Consider the following 21,883-nt stretch of genomic DNA (forward strand, 5'->3'; position numbering starts at 1 on the left):
ACAGGGCCAACACCCGGCATCATGGTGTGGGGAGCGATCTCCTACACTGGCCGTACACCTCTGGTGATCGTCGAGGGGACACTGAATAGTGCACGGTACATCCAAACCGTCATCGAACCCATCGTTCTACCATTCCTAGACCGGCAAGGGAACTTGCTGTTCCAACAGGACAATGCACGTCCGCATGTATCCCGTGCCACCCAACGTTCTCTAGAAGGTGTAAGTCAACTACCCTGGCTAGCAAGATCTACGGATCTGTCCCCCATTGAGCATGTTTTGGACTGGATGAAGCGTCGTCTCACGCGGTCTGCACGTCCAGCACGAACGCTGGTCCAACTGAGGCGCCAGGTGGAAATGGCATGGCAAGCCGTTCCACAGGACTACATCCAGCATCTCTACGATCGTCTCCATGGGAGAATAGCAGCCTGCATTGCTGCGAAAGGTGGATATACACTGTACTAGTGCCGACATTGTGCATGCTCTGTTGCCTGTGTCTATGTGCCTGTGGTTCTGTCAGTGTGATCATGTGATGTATCTGACCCCAGGAATGTGTCAATAAAGTTTCCCCTTCCTGGGACAATGAATTCACGGTGTTCTTATTTCAATTTCCAGGAGTTTAAAAGGAAGTCTTTTGGACCAGACTGTATACCAATTAGGTTCCTATCAGACTATTCTGATTCAATAGCTCCAAACTTAAAAATCATATAGAACAGTTCATTCTACGAAAGATTCGTACCCAAAGACTAGAAAGTTGCACAGGTCACACCACTATTCAAGAGAGGTAGTAGGAGTAATCCACTAAATTAGAGGCCCATAGCGTTAACGACGAGCAGCAGGAATATGGAACATATATTGTGAACGAACATTTTGAGCTACCTCGAAAAGAACGGTCTATTGACACACGGTCAATAGGGATTTAGAAAACATCGTTCTTTTGAAACACAACTAGCTCTTTACTCGCACGATGTGTTGAGTGTTATTGACAAAGGATTTCAGATTGATTCCGTATTTCTGGATTTCCGGAAGGCTTTGGACACTGTATCACCCAAGGTGCTTGTAGTGAAATTGCGTGTTTATGAGATATCGTCTCAGTAATGTGGATTCGTGTTTTCCTGTCAGAGAGGTCAGAATTCGTAGTAATTGACGCTAAGTCAGTGAATAAAAGAGAAGTGATTTCTGGCGTTCCCCAAGGTAGTGTTATAGGCCATTTGGTGTTCCTTATCGATATAAACGGTTTGAAAGACACTCTGGGCAGTCATCTTAGGTTGTTTGCAGCTGACCTGTCGCTTATCGACTAGTAAATTCGTCAAAAGATGAAAACAAATTGCAGAACGTTTTAGAAAATATATCTGTATGATTCAAGTATTGGAAATTGTCTCTAAATAACGAAAGGTGCGCGATCATGCACATGAAAGCTAAAATGAATCCTTTAAACGTCGGTTACACGATAGATCAATCATATCTAAAGGCCGCAAATTCAGCTAAACACTAGGAATTACAATTACGAACAACGTAAACTGGAAGGGACACACATAAAATGTTGTGGGGAAGGCTAACCAAGGACTGCGTTATATTGGCAGGACACTTAGAAAATGTAACAGATCACCTAAAGAGGCTGCCTATACTACGATTGTCCACCCTCTTTTAGCATACTGCTGCGCGGTGTGGGATCTTTACCAGACATGTCTGGCGGAGTACATCGAAAAAGTTCCAACAGGTTCAGCACGTTTTGCATTATCGCGAAATAGGGCAGAGAGTGTCACAGAAATGATACAGGATTTGGGCTGGACATCATTAAAAGGAAGGCGTTTTTCGTTGCGACGGAATCTTCTCACGAAATTCCAATCGCCAACTTTCTCCTCCGAATGCGAAAATATTTTGTTGACGCCGATCTACGTAGGGAGAAACGATCACCGTGGTAAAATAAGGGAAAGAAGAGCTCGTACGGAAAGATATACGTGTTAGTGCTTTCCTCGCGCTGTACGACATTGGAATAATAGAGAATAGGTGGTTCGATGAACCCTCTGCCAGACTCTTAAATGTGATTTGCAGATTATCTATGTAGATGTAGGTGTAGATACTGAAAAAAGATTAATTAACTCAAACGTCCAAAAGTAGAAGAAATTAAACAGAAATTTGAAAGTGTGTTCGGAAAATAGGGTAGATTTCATACTTTGTGTAATATTGCCACGATTTTAGAAGGGAAAATAAACGTTGTTGAAATTGAAAACGTGTGTATCAGTGATGTTCCTTAGATGAAATATGCAAGACTGCCATCACTCGATGTTGATAGGTCCTCCTCCCGGCTTAGTATATTGTTTGTTTTTTTATGAAGTAAACTTGGAGAAATCAGTAATTGCAATCCACCATTGAGTCAGAGTCATTGGTGAGTTATTTTGAAGGTAAGTATTTACAGTTCTGTAATACTGAAATTGTTTTTCATTTTTACGTATATTTTTTATATTTTTCTTACGTAAGAAGTAAAATGTTTTAAGGTTTTTAGTGCACAAAAATCCGTTGCCTAGTGACCACCTCTGGAATCCACTTCACAGATGTGTAGCAGACGTCTAGACCGTGGCGTACATAAGGCACGCCACAGCAGTGGTCTGACGCTTACACGGCTGCTGGAGGGCGTCATACCTTGCTTCGTTTCATTCCTCCCCAGTATCTCATTGTAGTGCCAGCGGAATGGAACGGGTACAAACGATAGCATGGGTTTTAGTTAATCGTCACTTAAACGGGAGAAACAGGATACAGCGGATTGGTTGCAGAAATTTATAAGGAACGAGTGCGGATACTTTTACACCCTGTTTCAACAGCTCTGTAATGTTACTAAGTAATTCTTCCAGTATATTCGATGAACTACATGGGCAACTGAAGTATGACACAAATAAATTGTCTTTCGATGGGGGATGTAGCTTTTCGAGTGCACAGATGCCTTTTTTGATCATATGGGGAGAGTATCTTAATAGATGCAAGGAGAACTTTCAGTTACGTCTTTCTAGAACTTGAAGGTACACGGAAATTAGTATCGGAATACTAAGCATAAACTCACTGGCGAAACTATTCAGCTTTGGAGCGTTCCAATTTTCACGAAATGAAACTATCACTTGCTGACATTTTTAGGTTAGCTGGAATTTCAACGAATTCGACATGGGAGTGAGAAAATGAATGGTTTTGGGGCAGTCAAGCTATGCGTAGGTGATTGTGGGACATTATGAAAATCATTACAAGAACAACGTGCGAAAGACTGCTGCACTTGACACAGTTCTTCGTGAGTTGAGAGCCGAAGGTTTGATGATGTCGGAGTTAGTGCCTAAAATATGTTCTGTAAGAAGTAATTATGCACGTAACATTAATGGAGATTACTTTCTGTGTTTGGAAACTTCTGTCGATGGTCTTCGGCAAATACGGAGGTGTCCTGAATAGTCTCTCAGCAGAACCACAGCTCCGCAAATGCGGAAGCTAACCAAAGAATAAAATGTTGACCTAGTCAATATGGATGAATCCAAAACTCTGATGTCCGAAAGAATTACCCAGTTGAGGATATTTGGCAGTTGTGGACTTTGGAACACGATTTGGATATTATTGAGACAAGAAATCAAAATCTGATTTGATCCATTAGAAAAGGTTTGTGAAAAATGTATGTTCGCCAGAAAAACGCAGTGTGTTCTCCAGTCTCAATTCCAATAATAATACTTCACGCAACAGCGTATCTTATCTTCATGAAGCCTCTTTATCCGTGTTATGAACCGCTGAATTGTTCTAATGTCATTCTTAAAAGGTTCAAGCACCTTCTGGAGTAAGCTACAAAAATGTCGTCGCCAAACACCGAGCTGACAAATTTTATTTATCGAATCACGAAATTCAGACATGTTTGTTTCATCTCATTTGTACTGATTTTGAGCATATGACCCTGAAGCCCACGAGCAGCAGGTTGGCATCGTCCAGAGATTGTGGAGCCTCAACAAAGTCAGCAACGCGAATCGAAACACAGGCATTAGCGAGGGGTGGCTGCAAACCGCAACAGCGAGTGCGAGGCACACGACCACACCACCACCTCAGCAGCATCAGCACGCTCACACTGTGGCCAATGTAGCGCCGAGCATACGAGAGACCATCCAAGTTGGCGATCTCAGCGACAGCAGTCAGCGTCATTGTGGCAGTTAATGTTTTAGACAAACGTCTACTGTTGTAGATGTCGGAGATTGCACCTTACGAGAACAGTTTGTTACTTAGTGCATGACAGCGCAAATTACCCATTACTCCCGTGGCGAAGGAGTGTGTCAAAGTTAAGCAAATCTCTCATTCATTTATGTAGTGAAGTTAACAAATATTCCATGTGTTTTAGTTTGATGATACTTCCTCCAGTTAAACCAAAGAACCTACAGTTATGTCCAGACGAAAATAGTTTTATCTGGTGACAACACTTTCATTACAGTGACGAAGGTGGAGCTTCGATACTCATAATAAAGGGTGATTCTAAAGTCACTATACATTTCAGTGATATAGTAAGTCACTATAGATTTCAGTGATATAGTAAAGGAATATTTGTTTCGGGCAGGTACTATGGCAAGGTGCTTGTCAAAGAAGAACGAATCTGTTGTTTCTGATCGTCTTCGTGGAATGACGTGTGTACTTTGCCCGTCGATTCCGAAAAACAGGCCCCACCAGGCTTGCTATCAAGACCCTAGTCAATAAATTCCAGCGTACTGGCAGTGTTGCAGACGAAGAACGTCCAGGGAGGCCGGCCATAACGTCAGACACCGTGCAAAGTGTGCAGAATGCGATCACACGTAGCCCTTCCGCATCTACCAGGAGACTTAAAAGGGAGTTTGGTATTCCTCAAACCACAAGTGCGTATCATATCAAGGTCGTACATAACCTTGAAGCGGAGAATTACGCAGCCAGACAAGCTATGTGTCATGATCTGCTACAAGCTGTGGAAAATGAGAATTTGATGCAAAATTTCTTGTTCAGTGATGAAGCTTCATTTCATACCTGTGGACGTCTGAACAGACAACTGCAGGATCTGGGCAAACGAACAACCAAGTGCGCTGTACGAGTGGCAACGTGACACACCAAAATTGAATGTGGTTAGGGATAACGAGGTAAATAGTGTACGGGCCCTTCTTCTTCGCAGAACAAACCGTTACAGGAATGGCATACCTAGATATGTTGGAACAGTTTTTGCAGCCCCAGTTGATAGCTGACGGGATTATCGATACTGTTGTTTTTCAACAGGATGGTGTATCATCCCCTTCTGTCCTCGTTGATCAGGATTATCTGAATCAAGCATTTCCCGGAAGTTGGATCGTGCCTCTCTACGTATGAGGTCACCCCGCTCTCCTGATTTAAGACTTTTTTGCATAGGGGTTTGTCAAGTCTAAGGTATACCAGGTGAAGATCCGCAGCACTGAACACTTAACACGGCGGACTCGAGCTGCAGCTGCTGAGATTACACCAGATATGCTTGTGTAGGTTTTTCGGTGTACAGTGTAGCGCTGGGGGGTGTGCCTAGACATACAAGGTGGTCACATTGAAATGTACTGAAATTATATCCCTTTGTAACATAAGTTGCAGTGCCATTACATATTGGTTAATAAAATTTGTTTGACTACAAAATATATAGTGACTTTAGAATCACCCTGTACACTGGAACTGAAGTGTACCGTCACGTCGCCGTACAGCAAACCCACTTACTGCTGTGCAAAACGTAAGGACGAAAGTAACTTTCGCAGAATGTGTAACTGTCAAGTAGAACAGCTTGAGGAAACTTGGACGATGCGTCTACACTACAGTAAAGGACATTACAGTACAGAACAGACGGTAACTGAAACAAATGTTTGAGACTAACACAAATGACAATTTCAGTAAAAGGCAATGACTGCACTGGAGTTACCGCGATTCGTGACGGTCCCCTGGACATTATAAAGAACGGGACATGGATGTTAATATATTGTGTGATCACCACGGGCTTCTTGTGGCAGGGTGTACCATTTCTCCGCCAGTGCAGTTGAAAACTGCTGGATGGTAGTTGATGCGCGTGGACATGCTGCAACATCTCTTCCGAAGGCATCCCACATTTCCTCGATGGGATGTAAGTCGGGGAAATGGGCTAGGCGGATTGTCATCCACAAATACAAAGTCACGGACTAATGCACGCCTGACAAGATGCTAAAGCGAAATGAGTACAGTGCCAAGGTAATGCTGATTTTTGAGCATAACGCGTTCAAAGATTTTGACATCGCTACGCTGTAAGTAGTCTGTTTAGGTTTTTACGTTGGTAACGCTGCGTAGCGCTCTATATAAGAAAGCACTGATTGTGCTGTGTGAAGTCTGTGGCTGGTTTGCACTGTTGGAATATTTGCTATTGTAGTGTTGGGCAGTTGGATGTGAACAGCGCGTAGAGTTGCGCAGTTGCAGGTGAGCCGCCAGCAGTGGTGAATATGGGGAGAGAGATGGCAGGATTTTGAGAGCGGACGATCTGGATGTGTGTCCATCAGACACAGTAAATTTGTAATACTGGATATCACGAAAGGATATATGTATGATGAGGTTTGAACATTATTAAGGTAAATACATTGTTTGTTCTCTATCAAAATCTTTCATTTGCTAACTATGCCTGTCAGTAGTTAGTGCCTTCAGTAGTTAGAATCTTTTATTTAGCTGGCAGCATTGGCACTTGCTGTAATGCAGTAGTTCGAGTAACGAAGATTTTTGTAAGGTAAGTGATTCATCAAAGGTATAGGTTATTGTCAGTCAGCGCTATTCTTTCGTAAGGATTATTGAAAGTCAGATTGCGTTGCACTAAAAATATTGTGTGTCAGTTTAGTGTTGATCAGAATAAGTAAAGAGAGAAATGTCTGAGTACATTAAGTTCTGCTCAGCTGTTTGAGAATCAAATCGTGTAAGAGGTATATCAGCACAGTAAATCATTAATTTTTTTAAGAGGACGTTTTAAATGGTGACCCTGCCAGGATTGGAACCTGGAATCTTTGTGAGGTAAATGATTCATGAAAGGTATAGTTTATTGTTAGTCAGGGCCATTCTTTTGTAGGTTTCATTGAAAGTCAGATTGCGTTGCGCTAAAAATACTGTGTGTTAGTTTAGTGTTGATCAGAATAAGTAAAGAGAGAAATGTCTGAGTACGTTCAGTTCTGCTCAGCTGTTTGAAAATGTAATAAAGTAAGAGGTTTATCAGCACAGTAATTCATTAATTTTTTTAAGGCGACGTTTCAACGCCAATGCAACTTTATGTCTTCACACACCGTAACATGTGTACCAACAAAATGATCATGTTCGACAATGCGCACATGGAGGAGTTGGTGGAAGCTCGCCTTCCTACTCCTCTGACTTCCAGGGACAGTTTGGGAGGACATATTGCACTACGTCTTCATGGGACAACGAGCATCCAGCAGCACTGGTGTAGGAATGGTGCACTGTGTCTCAAAAACTCTTTACCAACCTTGTGAACAGCATGGGTGCACATTGCAGAGTATGTATTGCCGTGTGCGGTGGTTAGACACCCTATTATAAACCATGTTTCCCATTTTGTACTGACCTGAGGAATCTTCATGACTCTCAATGACTACAGTGAAATAACTTTCTTGCGTTAAAAGTGTCATTTGTGTTCATCTCATTGCGTATTTCTTTCAGTTACCATCTGTAGTATACTGTGCCAATTCTTTTATGTGTGGTCCAAGTTCCAACGAGCTAAGTTACATGGCGGACCAACATAGTGCAAAAGTTACCTTCATCGTTAACTCTGCGCTCCAGAGTAACTTTGCAAAGGTCGTTTAGACAAACACGTTTTGCAACCGAGTGCATGTGTGTGAACTAGACTGAAGCCCTCACTGCCCCACACGTGACCGCTGGCCGGGATGGCCGAGCGGTTCTAGACGCTACAGTCTGGAACCGCGCGACTGCTACGGTCGCAGGTTCGAATCCTGCCTCGGGCATGGATGTGTGTGATGTCCTTAGGTTAGTTAGGTTTAAGTAGTTCTAAGTTCTAGGCGACTGATGACCTCAGAAGTTAAGTCGCGTAGTGCTCAGAGCCATTTGAAGCCCACACGTGACTGTGTTGACGCCACAGTTTCCGTGTGGCTTTCGGACGGCCCCAGCCCGTGCCGCGTAGATGCGAAAGCCACCATGGGGCCACGTACACGGAGGAGTGCAGACGGCGGCTCTTTAGACAGCCTTAGGGTTCCATTTTCTAGAGGAAGTGGAGGGGAGGCGAGAGGTACCACAGCAGAGTGAACTAATCACAGGATGCAGTAAGGAAGATATAGATCAGCAAACGCCCAAGTTGCTTTCCTGCCTAATGATACTGACACTGTAGCGGCCAGGTGCCGGCAGAAGCAGTTTCAGCCGCCCCTGCAAGGCGGTCGGGTACCGGCTCGGCTCGGCCCCGCCCCCGCCCCCACCCCCGCCCCCGAAGCCCCTTCACAGTTTTTAAACGCGAGGCGCTCAGCGGACGCGGCGACAGACGTCCCGGGTCACGCAGTGCCGTTTATTGGAATTCCTGCCCGGACAAGACACATGGCGTTCTCTCGCCACGCCTACCAACCCTCACCCCCCATCCCCCCACCCCCAGTCCTGTCAAGCGGCGACACTTGCCTTCCATTCCACTCCCTGGCTTTCCATCCCTATCCTTCCCTCTGGGCCTCTTAAGGCCCGCTTACAGCCCGCGAGTTGCTGTGGCTGTGTACCAGTAACACTTCTCAACACTGATCTCCATCTTATCGGTATCTACAAGGGTTATTGTAAAAGTAAATAATTCTCCAGACAGTTTTATTCCAAGTAATGAAACAATATATTTTAAGAGGGTTCTGTTCCAAAGCTCGAGTTATTTCAAAAAGTGATTCACTACCAACAGAACCTGATAAAAATTTCCGTACTATACAATCAGTTTCAGTCCACAAACCATAATCAGGTGTCATAAATACGCAGGTTCGATAAAGAACAGTCGCAACACCACCGTTATGTGTTGAACGTGTGTCACTTGGCGCGTCCGCTGTATGTATCTGACAGCAGACGGTCAGCTGAAGTAGTCAGTTGCAGTGAGCACTATCGGACTTAAACTTCTGTGGTCATCAGTCCTCTAGAACTTAGAACTACTTAAACCTAACTAACCCAAGGACATCACACACATCCATGCCCGAGGCAGGATTCGAACTTGCTACCGTAGCGGCCGCGCGGTTCCAGACTGTAGCGCCTAGAACCTCTCGGCCACCACGGCCGGCTGTAGTGAGTACTGTCTGACAGCGCGGAAGGCCAGTTCGAGCAACCTAAATGCTTAAGAAACATAAACAACGTGCGTGTGTCAACAGTTAAGTACACGAGGTGAAAGGGCGCAGTGTTTCCTTTTGGCACTGCATCCCACACATTCTTCATGACAATGCACGATGCTTCGCGGCTAACCCCGTTCAGGCGCTCCTGCTAACATGGGGGTGGGAGATGCCGGAATATTCACCGTATTCACCCGATACTAGACCGTGCAATTACGACCTTGTCTCTAAAAGGAAGGAACCTCTTCGTGGCACGCACTACAACACGAGAAGAGACACCGTTCGTGCCACAGTGTGGTCCTTCCACGATATCATCAGAGATGGATGTATTGGCTGTGTGCGACACCTTGCACCTCTGTCGTGAAAGTTGATCGTGATGTGTGGCGATTATAATGAGCGTATGTAAAACTATAGCCGTGTTGCCACTACTTTTTATGTATTTACAACATGCTTCCGTGTCGTGCAGGGTGTGACCCCCACATGACTGACTGGCCCAACCGTCTCACATTTATGTTCCTATAATTATTTGGTGGCACCTGAAGATGAAGCTTTAAGCTTCGAAACTTATCGTGAACAAATTAAGAAATTTGCTGTAGTTCCATGGACTCGAAAATGATTAAGAAACTGTATGATATTAACTTTACACCAAATGTATTGTTAACAATGTATTGATTCTACGTTGCAAAGAGCTTTTTACTGAAGACCTTAATGAAGCGAATTTTTAACTATTTCTATCGATAATGGCAATCATAAATCTACTAAATTATTTCCTCTCATTGCCAGATATTTCAAACCTGAAAGAGGGCTACATGTAAAGTCATTAGATTTCTGTTCTCTCGAAAAAGGAACATCAGCTGTCTTATTACAGCGTGTAGAGCTTGTTCTACAGGCCAACTATTTGGAGTCAAAATCTGAGTGTCTATATGATGGCAATGCGAATAATAAGTCTGCTCGGGTTAAGAGAGGAAATTAGAAGTAAGTCTGAAAAAGTTTCTTGCATAGATTGGTTGCATGGCACATGTAATTCACAGCAACGTAGAAACAGCAGTATGCAAGTTACCAATCGACGTAGAAAAGATTGTGTGTAAAATATGTAAGTATTTCTGTGTAATGGGGGAACGACTATAGGAATTCTGTGAATTTGTGAATATTGCATACTAGCAAGTACTGGCTTACAGCAGCACAAGGCGTTAACATTACTGCATTCACTTGAAAGGACTGTGAAATTGTACCCTGCTTTATAATCATTTTTCCTGTCAGAATAACGAGGAGTCAGAATAAAGGTTACGGTTTATGCACAGTCAGCTCCATATCTTTCAAACCAGAATTCTAGAAACTGAAAGGCAGAATATGTGTGTTGCAGAAGCGTTAGGCTGTTATGAGCTACTAAAAACAAAGGTAAAAAATAGGAGAGATAATAATTTTTTGAGTCTCCAAGTTAAATCCATGTTACTAAAACTATATGAGTAGGTGAACAGCTCTAGATAGATTTTATTCATTTGTAAATATGGTCTACTGTGTAGCATATGACTATCTGGTTTCATGGAGTCAGAAATCTACACATGACACCGATTTCCGTTGGTGTGCTTTGAAATCAAAACCAAAATAGATGTGGAGGCCAGGATGTCAACAATACAAGGCACAGTTAATGTTATCTTTGACTGTTCAATCTTGTTTGATGAATTTTGTGTGGCTGAAACGATTATACTAGAAAAATTACGTGAGTGGAATGCTAACAATGTAGTAATACAGGATAGATGGGTGGACATTTTCAAATTCTTCAAGGAGAAAAACATTGCAATAACAATCGTCCCTAAGTCATAGAGTTTATTCTTTGCCCGTTTTTGAAAAATGAATAAGTACTGGTCATGTGTAAAAACCAATATTTTGGTTTTTCTATTTAATGCTAAAATGTAATTTCACTTTCCCATATATGGAACTGTATGACACACTGCTGGGTCCCCGAAAGATTTGTGAAGATATTCACTCCAGTGCATTTATGTAAACAAGTAAACATGAATGACTGCTTGAGGTTTGTTCTATGTATGAAAGATTTATGAGGAATGTTCAATTGTGTTAAATGCGATAGTGTTCTTTCTTTTACCTACCTTGTACTAGCTTTATATAAATAATAATGGCTTGTTTTACCTTTGAAGTAACGTTTCCTTACATGAGCATCGACGCTAAAAGTCGTAATAATAATAATACCTCAGTCAGAAAAAGCCACTGTGGCGCGTTTCGGTTCCAGTTAAACAGGATCCATAAGTTGTTTTAGTGGACATTCAGTTCGTCTTCGTCCCTGAGGATGATACTAGAGCATATTTGTATGTGTCCTGTGTATTTAAAAAATATACAGTAGCCTTACAAATAGTTCAACCAATGTAAGCAGGGGAGATTCTTCCGATTGCGGGGATATTACGTATGAGACCCCACAAGGTTCAATCTTAGATGAGCTATTGTTTCACAAGTATGTAAACGATTTACGTCTGATATGCAAGAAGCAGATTTAGTTCTTTTTGCAGGTCACACTAGTATTGTAATGAATCGGAAAATTCGAACAACAATAGAAGAAATGGTAAACAATATTCTTAAAAAGTGATTTTCTGCGCATGGCCTTATCACTCCCACTTTAGAATGACATAACATATTAAAATTCGTAACTTCTACTGGTACTACGCGAACAGCGTTACCCATCCACATTTGTATTTCAAATTATCGCAAATCTACGGAAGAGACAAATCAGTAATTTGACAATTGTTGCGTATTTTCATTCAGTAATCTCACATGGAATATTCTGCGATAACTCGCCGTTCAGAAAGAAAGTTTTCATTGCTCGAAAACATGCCTTAAGAGGAATATGTAGTGCTCACCCACGAACGTATTGTACACCACACTTTACGGACTACAAGTCTCATTTTTTTTCTTCAAAAAAATTGCCCCCAAAATTCAAGTTCGACATATGTTAGAAATTAATTTAAAAACGATGAGTGTTTGATTTTCAAGTCCCGCCAGTCTTAAACGTGGCCATATATTCGACGCGGCGGGAAACCGATGTATCTGGCAACAGCCCCACCGTTACAAAACCAGAAGACTGTCTAGTTTACGATGCTTATGATGCGTCATTGTGTTATTGGCAACCGTACATACAAATTGAAAGTAGAAACATATTCAGAAGAATATGGAAACAGAACAAGTAAATAGCATTCACCGACAGAACAAAACCATTCGTGATTGGCGGTGTAGTAAAGAAAAACAGAAAAAAATGAGGAAGACTAAATGTGCAAATACAGGACTGAATGCAAAATGGCCAAAACTAGAAGATGAAGTATTGAAATGGATTCAAGGACATCGTCAAAATGTCATTAGAATTAATACAAAGATGATTCAAATACAGAGTAGTAAACTAGCACAACTGGAAAATTTTACAGACTGCAAGAGTGGAGTTGGTTCGTGCTACAAGTTTAGGAAGTGTCATGGACTTATAATTTGACCAAAATCAAAATATGTTCGAAAATGTCACAGAAGTATGAAGAGAAAATATCTTTCCATCGCTTTATTATTCAATATCTAAAGAAAACCAGGGCGGAAATAAGCTATATAACGAATATGGACGAAACTCCTTCTAATTTTGATCTGCCTAGTAACATAAATGTTGTCATGAAAGGTCCTAAAACTGTAGCTATAAGAACAAGTGATCATTAAAAAAATGCACAACGATCTTTTCCTTTCGTGTTGTGCTGACGGTAATAAACTTCGCGCAGTAGTCATTTTCAAGCGCAAAACAATGCCATAGCCTCTTGAAATAGCGAAATTGCAGCTTACCGTAGTGTGGGAGAGAAGAAAAGGTGCTTTACTGGAGAAGAGTTCTCTTCTTGTGCTACATCAGTTCAGTGGTCATTTGAATAATTCTGCGAAAGAGAAGCTTGCTGCTATTCCGGAAGGACTTACTTCACAATTGCAATCTCTTGATGTCTCGACAAATACACGATATGAAATCTATATGAGAGAGGAATGGAACAAATGACGATAGACGGAACCCAACATTCACATCGAAGGGAGCTTTAAAACGACCTGCAATCAAACACGCGAAGATCATCTTATATATCAAGATGACAACGAAAAGAAGGAAGAATAAGAACAAGCAGAAGAAGAAAAAGAAGAAGAAGGAAATTCAGATGTCGATTTTCAGTTATTTTAAAGGTCAGTTCGGTTTTATAAGCAAAGAAATTTTTTTAGTCTGGGTTTGCAATCTAATAATGAAAATGATAAGGACGACAGAAAGTAATAAGTTTAATTTTAGATCCATTACGCTCTGAAAAAGAAACATTCAGACTCATAGGAAATAAGGAACCTTAAAATTACGGTATAAAAATATATTTTCTGGTATGAAAAAGTGGACGTTAAAATTATAGCACAATCAACTAGACAAGGTGTTCCATGAAACTCACAGGTAGAGTTAAAAATTAAGTTCCATCACTGCTGACCTTTTTGTTAACGCAAAGTAAAATCCTTCGAAAATGTTACTTATGTAGGGTCTAGTGTTTATTCTGGACTGCGCAACAGACTGAACTGAAACGACTGTACTGTTTTCTTAGAAACTGCTCGCAAGAGGTTCTAGGTTACGTGCTCAAGATAAGAGGAAGCAACAAAGAGCGTGATAAAAGTGAACAGTGACCTCAGTGATACATAGCTGTGTTCACAAGCGGGGAAAAAAATAAAGGAACGGTAATTTACGCAACTTAGGCGATAGTGGTGCCCTTATCTGACCGTGCCGTGGCCAGGAGAACGACTCGCGTTGGCGTAATGAGGTGCGCGGAAACTACGCTGTTAGGGATGTCTGGAGTGGCAGCGTAGCTACATGAGAGAGTATACTGTAGGCGACTCATTTTTGTGCACAACAGCATGTGCGAAGCGGCGCAGCTGAATACCGGTCTAGAAACTTGACTCTTAATGTTTATCGTATGTATTGATTGCATCCATCTATAAAACAAACATCTAAAAAACAAACTTGATCGATTATGATCGTGTAGTTGAGAGTCCCGCAAACCAAACGTCATCCTCATAAAACAAGCTGACTGCTGATTCTATCCTGTTTACAGTATTTTTCTGTCAATATACTGTAGCAGGACTCACAATATCGTTTCTCTCTGCATATGTATCATATGGTGGATTTCGAAAACTAGGTCAATTTTTTGGTGTGGAACAGGGAATTGTGTCTATGTTTTATAGATCTAGAATAGGCATATGACCGGGTTCCTAGGAGGAAGTTATTGTCTGTTCTACGAGATTATGGAATAGGAGGCAAACTTTTGCAAGCAATTAAAGGTCTTTACATAGTCAGGCAGCAGTTAGAGATGACGGTAAATTCAGTTCATGGTTCAGAGTAGTTTCAGGGGTAAGACAAGGCTGCAACCTGTCTCCACTGTTGTTCATATTATTTATGGATCATATGTTGAAAGCAATAGACTGGCTGGGTGAGATTAAGATATGTGAACACAAAATAAGCAGTCTCGCATATGCGGATGACTTAGTTGTGATGGCAGATTCGATTGAAAGTTTGCAAAGTAATATTTCAGAGCTAGATCAGAAATGTAAGGACTATGGTATGAAGGTTAGCATCTCCAAAACGAAAGTAATGTCAATGGGAAAGAGATATAAACGGATTGAGTGCCAAATAGGAGGAACAAAGTTAGAACAGTTGGACGGTTTCAAGTACTTAGGATGCATATTCTCACAGGATGGCAACATAGTTAAAGAACTGGAAGCGAGGTGTAGCAAAGCTAATGCAGTGAGCGCTCAGCTACGATCTACTCTCTTCTGCAAGAAGTTATCTGTGCACCGTTCAATCTTTCGACCAACTTTGTTGTATGGGAACGAAAGCTGGGTGGATTCAGGTTACCTTATCAATAAGGTTGAGGTTACTGATATGAAAGTAGCTAGGATGATTGCAGGTACTAGTAGATGGAAACAATGGCAGGAGGGTGTCCACAATGAGGAAATCAAAGAAAAACTGGGAATGAACTCTATAGATGTAGAAGCCAGGGCGAACAGGCTTAGATGGTGGTGTCTTGTTACACGCATGGGAGAAGCAAGGTTACCCAAGAGACTCATGTGTTCAGTAGTAGAGGGTAGGAAGAGTCAGGATAAGGAGAAACTACCTGGATTCGGTTAAGAATGATTTTGAAGAAATAGGCTTAACATCAGAAGAGGCACCAATGTTAGCACTGAATAGGGGATCATGAAGGAATTTTATAAGGAGGACTATGCTCCAGACTGAATGCTGAAAGACATAATCAGTCTTAAATGATGATGATGATCAATTTTTTATGATGTTACTAAGTTGACTTAAAAATGCCCTAAAACTAACATATGGCACAATTTTTCATGGCATTCGCTCTGTAACGCTTATTCTAAATGAATATTTTTGTGAGCCCCGGTGGTTTTTGTTTGATGGGCATTAGGCCGTTGTCCACGGCATACTGGTCTGAATAATATTTCGTCTCATAATGTCGGAGGCATCATCAGAGACCAAAAGAATCTGACAGCACTTTCAAACTTAAAACAGTTCGACTTGCTGAGTTTACGTAGCTTCTGATGATATTTCAGGAATTATGAGTCGAAACGTTTGGCAGAGAAATTTTCCACGCAGCACAGCAAAATGCGCATAAGAAAATCAAAAAACATGCAACTACCGTCCCCGAACGCCTGCATTGTGAGGAGAAATGAGTCTCCAGATAGTGGGAATACATCATGCTTTTCTCCTCTCCTTCGGTGTCTTTCTTGTCTGTTTCTTATTATCCACTAACATTACGAGATACTCATTTTCCTTCATACCGTCTTTCTATCTGAAAAATGTCCTTGTCTGAATCTCTCAATAAGTTCATCCGACAGGTCACTACAAGTTTTTGTAAAGAAAGGCTTACATTATCTTTCGAACTAAAGGATGAGAGAAATTGTTAGACAGATATGCAAATCCCCTGCCTGTTGAATTCAGACGGTTCGGGTATGCGATGTTTGATATGAAATAATGTAAAGTCGTAGGGGAAGGAGCACTAAAGTGGCCACTGAAACGGAAATTTAATTTTCATCAAACCATGGCTGTTGGCAGAAGCTTTCGCTTACATATTTTTAATCGAAATTAGCTATCACAAAAACTATTTACTCGTAAAAAATAGATAATAAGTAGGACCTATATGCACTTTTCTGCAGCCTTCCGTATTTTTCCCAGTCTAACAGCATAAAGCGACCATTGTGGACATAAACACTCCGAAACTAGCTAGCAATTCTATTTCGTCTGAATTAACGCCATTGGTTTGCTGTTCTTGCTTTGAACAGTCAACGGTTGCATCTACATACATGTGATGATCAGGATGAAACTGATTAATTTACACTATTTTGAGAACTTAAAATTTTCTCTTTGTTGACCTTATTAACAGTTAGTCTATTAGCCATCGAGATAGGCATTCTAACAAGGGTGGGCCGCGCCTACTCACCAATACCGATTTCGTCTACATTTATGCTATATTCATGGTTTAATCGGAAATGGTTCTAATGGTTCAAATGGCTCTGAGCACTATGGGACTCAACTGCTGAGGTCATCAGTCCCCTAGAACTTAGAACTACTTAAACCTAACTAACCTAAGGACATCACACACATCCATGCCCGAGGCAGGATTCGAACCTGCCACCGTAGCAGTCGCGCGGTTCCGGACTGAGCGTAACCGGAAATGCAACTGACAGAAGTGGGCCAAGCGTCTGGAAAAAAAAAATAGATTTTTTGACGCTGGTCGGGCGCATCATGAGGCATTTATGTTGAAACAGTCACGCGGATACAGCAGTGGAAAGAGCACATCACGACAGTTCGAGGGTCCTGAGTTCAAGCCACTTTGCGGAAACATTTCTTTCTTTATTTTAAGTTTTTACGTTACTTACAGTAACCAAAATAATGCTTAATCTACTGTATTTATTAATATTTTAATAGAATTAAAGGCAGTGGAAAATCTCGAACTGCAAATGCATTTCTAGAAAGGTAATGCACTGCATACGCAAGTCCTTTGTATACAAAATTATATGCTTTATTAACCAGTAATTTTCTGACCATGTTGTACACGTTGCAAACGCCGCATTTTACCACTTACGTATTTGTTTTAAAGTATCTGTAACAAGAACAAACTTGGTTTACATTCACAAAAATTTCTGTATGACCGCACAATGTGGCAGAAAAGCACGCGTAGCACGTAGTTTCGCCAAATATTGGCGGGGAAGGCTGCTGATATACCACGGAATGAATTTTGATGCTGTCTTCTCGGCATGAGATTTCTTTTCCTCTCTCGGAGAGATGAGAACTGTGTTTAAACTTTTTGATCAATATCTTCAGCTGATGACCAAAACTGGACATTTGCAGGGTTGGACTAGCGGGGTGCATTTAGGGAAAAATCACTTTAATACCGCACGATGGTAATCCTCATCCATCTTGAAAAACGTCGCCGTATTACTGCGGCTGTCCTGCAGACGATTCAGTTAACAAAAGAAATTTGTTTGCCTGCACATAGTGATTCATCACACATCATACATTGAGCATCATCTCTGTTTATTCTAGAGCAGTAACGTAAAAACTGAAAATAAGAAGGAAAGAATTTCCACATAGTGATTCGAATCCACGACCCTCGAATTGCCACTCTGTACTCTTTTCTTTTGTCTCGCCCTACCCGAGTCAAAAGCGCTGTTTTTTTCTTCAAAACGCTTGGCCAAATGGAGCCATCACTCCTGCCACTTTCAACCCTGCATACACAATAAAAGGGTACGAAATCGGTGACGACGCGTAGGCACGTTGAACTTGTAATACTGGTAATATTAGGTGCTTAATTCTTCTGTTTTCTGGACATATTTTCCAGGCATCTTGATGCTCTAGTATCTGAAACGGTACCATGGGGGTGCATCAGAACTTTTTCAATCTGATTTTTGTATGAGGCCAAATATAACAGAACAGAAACAATTTTAAAGCATTAATTAATTAATTCAAAATCATGGCAGTGGTGTAGAAAACAGATGACAACTTTGAATACGTAGAAATTATGCACTTTAACCGCAAAAAGAATTGAAAATTGGAAGACTATAAATTCCATGGAGTCTGCTGAAAATAAAACTTTTCATATCTGTTAATAAGCGACCAAACAATGGTCAGTTATGCTACCACACTCAGTTGAAATAACACCAGAGTCATTTCAAAAGTTCTGCTCGCTGTAAGACAGAATTGAAGAAAATAATTTATATCACAAAATACCTTTGTGAGCCTTCAATATAATCTACATTGTTGCTTACGACAGCTTCCCAAGTTTTGGAAACTTCTGTTTGCCGGACAGGGCACCTTCACCGTTCAGCTATCTGATTATTCTAGTCACCTCACCGCAAGCTTCATCAGTTGTTTCAAAACGTTTCCCACGGAGTTGTTCTTTCAATCTGGGAAACAAATCAAAGTATGATGGGCCTATATCAGGACTGTATGGTAGGTGGGGAGGTATCTCCCATTCTTATTTGTCGACCGTTTCTGTAACTGGTAGGGCAATATGCAGTCCTGTATTATCGTTCAAAATGAGCTGCAAGAATTTCAAACGTTCTTTGACGAATTTTCGGGTGCAAAACGTTTTGCAGAAACAGTTTGTAATATGTGCCAGTTACATACGTCCCCTGGGGCCCTCTGTTCGTAGTTATGATTACATCCATGCCATACGCAAAGCACTTCATCAGTTACACCTTTCATTGTTCGCGGTGGTATTTTTTCGGGCGTAGAGAGTCGAAACTGTTTCATTGTGACGACTGAGACTTAAATTATGGCTCAATGCCTCGTATCCAGGTTTCGTCAAGTACGACAATCCTTTTCATAAACTGTTCGCCTTTGTGTGCGATGCCGTTGAAGCAATTCTTCTGAAGCCTGCTGTCTACTCTTTACTCAGATCATGAGGAACCCATCTGGCAGCAATTTTTCTCACCTTTAACTTTTCAGTTACGATTCTGTAAACTCAAGTGACAGACATTCTGGTCTCATATAAACTTCGTCTCATTTCTTTCTTCAGTCCTCTCTGAAACTGTTATTAATAATAGCCTGAGAGGTGTAGCCTGTGGCCGTTGATGGCATTGCAGCTCTTGTCTTTCCGTCAGTTTTTATCTGACCACGGAATCCAGAAGACCAACGTGATACTGCGCTGCGATCCACTACCCTATATCGGCACGCATCTTTCGAAGCGTCGTAAATTTCCGTTGTGGTGTTTCCACGCAGAAATTCGATTTCATGCAGGAAAGATGGTCTACACTTATAATCCGGTCTGTGTTGGTTTCAGATCCCATTTTCAAACTGAATTACTCACGACACAGACAAGCGATACGGCAAACACAACTACGATCATCACGCCTAAAGTCTTACTGATAACTGACATGAATTTCAACGTGATTAAGGCACCGTAACGGTAGCGCATGTGCGTGGTGCAGGACTTTCGAAACGGCACTCATACAACACAAACCAGATAGTAAAATTGTTGGGGTTTCCTTGATGACTTTGGTCATATTGCCCACTGGTATTTTGTCTTCAGATATTAGGCCGAAGTTTGCTTAACGATTTTTCCAACGTTTCGACAGCACAAGTGGCTCCCGCTAGTATTTCTCCCACAGGTGCCAGTACTGTGGGGTACACTGGAGATCTTCTGACAAATTTAGAAGATAGGAAAACTGGCGGAAGTAAAACTGTAAGAATAGTTCGTGGGTAATGTTTGGATAGTTCAGTCAGTAGAGCATTTGTACAGGAAACACAAAGATTCCAAGTTCCATTCCCAATCCGGCGCTGGCTGGGGAGGCCGAGCGGTTCTAGGCGCTACATTCTGGAACCGCGCGACCGCTACGGTCGCAGGTTCGAATCCTGCCTCGGGCATGGATGTGTGTGACGTCCTTAGGTTAGTTAGGTTTAAGCAATTCTAAATTCTAGGGGACTGATGACCTTAGTAGTTAAGTCCCATAGTGCTCAGAGCTATTAGAACCATTTGAACCCAATAGGGCAAGCAGTTTTACTCTGCCAGGAAGTTTCTATTGTTTAGTTGGTGATATTTATAAAGCTCCATATCCCATGGAATCATGACTCTTATCAGCTCCTTTTGACAGTTTCCTCTGTCCTAGTACAATCACTGAAGTGCAGGGTAGGAAGAATCCTTGGGATGGATCCCTCATACCTTCATCTAGCCTGCCTGGAAGACGCTAACGCCGCGCTGAGTGATCCCGTGGTTTGAGGCGCCGTGTCACATATTGCGCGCCCCCTCCCTCAGGAGGTTCGAGTTCTTCCTTAGGCTTGGGTGTGTGTGTTGTTCTTAGCATAATTCAATTTAAGTTAGTTTAAGTATTGTGGAAGTCTAGCGACCGATAAGCTTGGTCCCTTAGAAATTCACACAAATTTGAAATTTGAAGACTCTATCAACGTTTTTGTTTTCTGATGTGTCGCTGCTTTCCTTGTATCTCTGCCTATCGCCCGCCCCTCCCTCCGACCCTGTCCCGTTGCACAGAATAACTACAGTGCAGTTTGTACTCTCCCACAGTGTGTAATTATTGAAAAAGATTAACAGTTCGTAAACAAGTTAATGTGAAAATTGACATTTCATCAAATGCTAAACAGTAGTGTCATGATGTGTCACTTCACATCAGTGTGTAAATGTGCTTCCTCGGGTAGCAATCGTGCATACAGTTTATGTCAGGTGGTTGATTCGCAACTGTTTCAGTTAGAATGAAGACAGGCTGTTACGAGCGCAAACAGCAGCTTTTGGCAGCAGCAGACATATTTGAGGTGCTGGGTGACTCACAGTGCACGTGCACCATCATCCTCTTGCTGACGGAGGGCGGGACGCCGTTGGCGGCGATGCAGAGGTAGGCGCCCATCTCGGAGCGGGTGACCTTGGTCAGCGTCAGCACCTCCCCCTCCACCGACTGCACTGCTGGCACATGGCAGAGTGGCAGAGTCAGCAGACACAGCACTGCTGCAGCAGGGGACAGAGGACAGTAAGGGACAGTTGAAGGCCAGCCACACCCTTCCACTCCACTCCACCCCACCCCACTTCACATCACCATCTCTGGGGTGACCTTGAAATGTTCAAGGCCAGCCGCACCCTTCCACTCCACTCCACCCCACCCCACCTCACACCACTATCTCTGGGGTAACCTTGAACTGTCCTCATACTGCCCTTTATCCCTAACTTGCTACTACAGTCACCACACTATTAGTTATAGTTAGTGTATAAGTTTGCAACAGTTTCTACAAGTCTAGGCAAGTACACATCTTTGTATGTGCACATGTCACCTACATTTGCTCTTTGCTGGAACAGGGAAAGGTGCATCACTCATTAAACTGAAGACTGCTTTGGACACCACAGTGCTTCACTAGTCACTGTGGTATTAGGTGTGGAATCCACTTGCAATCCTCTGACCTCATAACTAATTTACACATTTATTTACAGTGGTACACCAAGTTGCTTGTTGATTAGAAACTGTGGTGCAAGTTATCATTCATCATCAGCAACAATGACTGACTTCAGTTGTAACATAAGAAGGCTAAATTTGGC

The 21,883-nt window shown here is 42.0% G+C and overlaps 1 protein-coding gene across 1 annotated transcript in view; it reads right to left on the reverse strand.

The window, feature by feature from the left end:
* The window catches only part of LOC126272930 (lachesin-like), a 2,822,604-nt gene that overhangs the window by 344,740 nt on the left and 2,455,981 nt on the right, over positions 1-21,883 (reverse strand). The window contains exon 8 of the mRNA XM_049976227.1: positions 21,128-21,259. Coding sequence (XP_049832184.1) covers positions 21,128-21,259 — 132 coding nt within the window. The remainder of the gene's footprint in view (positions 1-21,127; positions 21,260-21,883) is intronic.

The sequence above is a fragment of the Schistocerca gregaria genome, chromosome 5 (genome assembly GCF_023897955.1).
Source record: "Schistocerca gregaria isolate iqSchGreg1 chromosome 5, iqSchGreg1.2, whole genome shotgun sequence".
Classification (NCBI taxonomy): domain Eukaryota; kingdom Metazoa; phylum Arthropoda; class Insecta; order Orthoptera; family Acrididae; genus Schistocerca; species Schistocerca gregaria.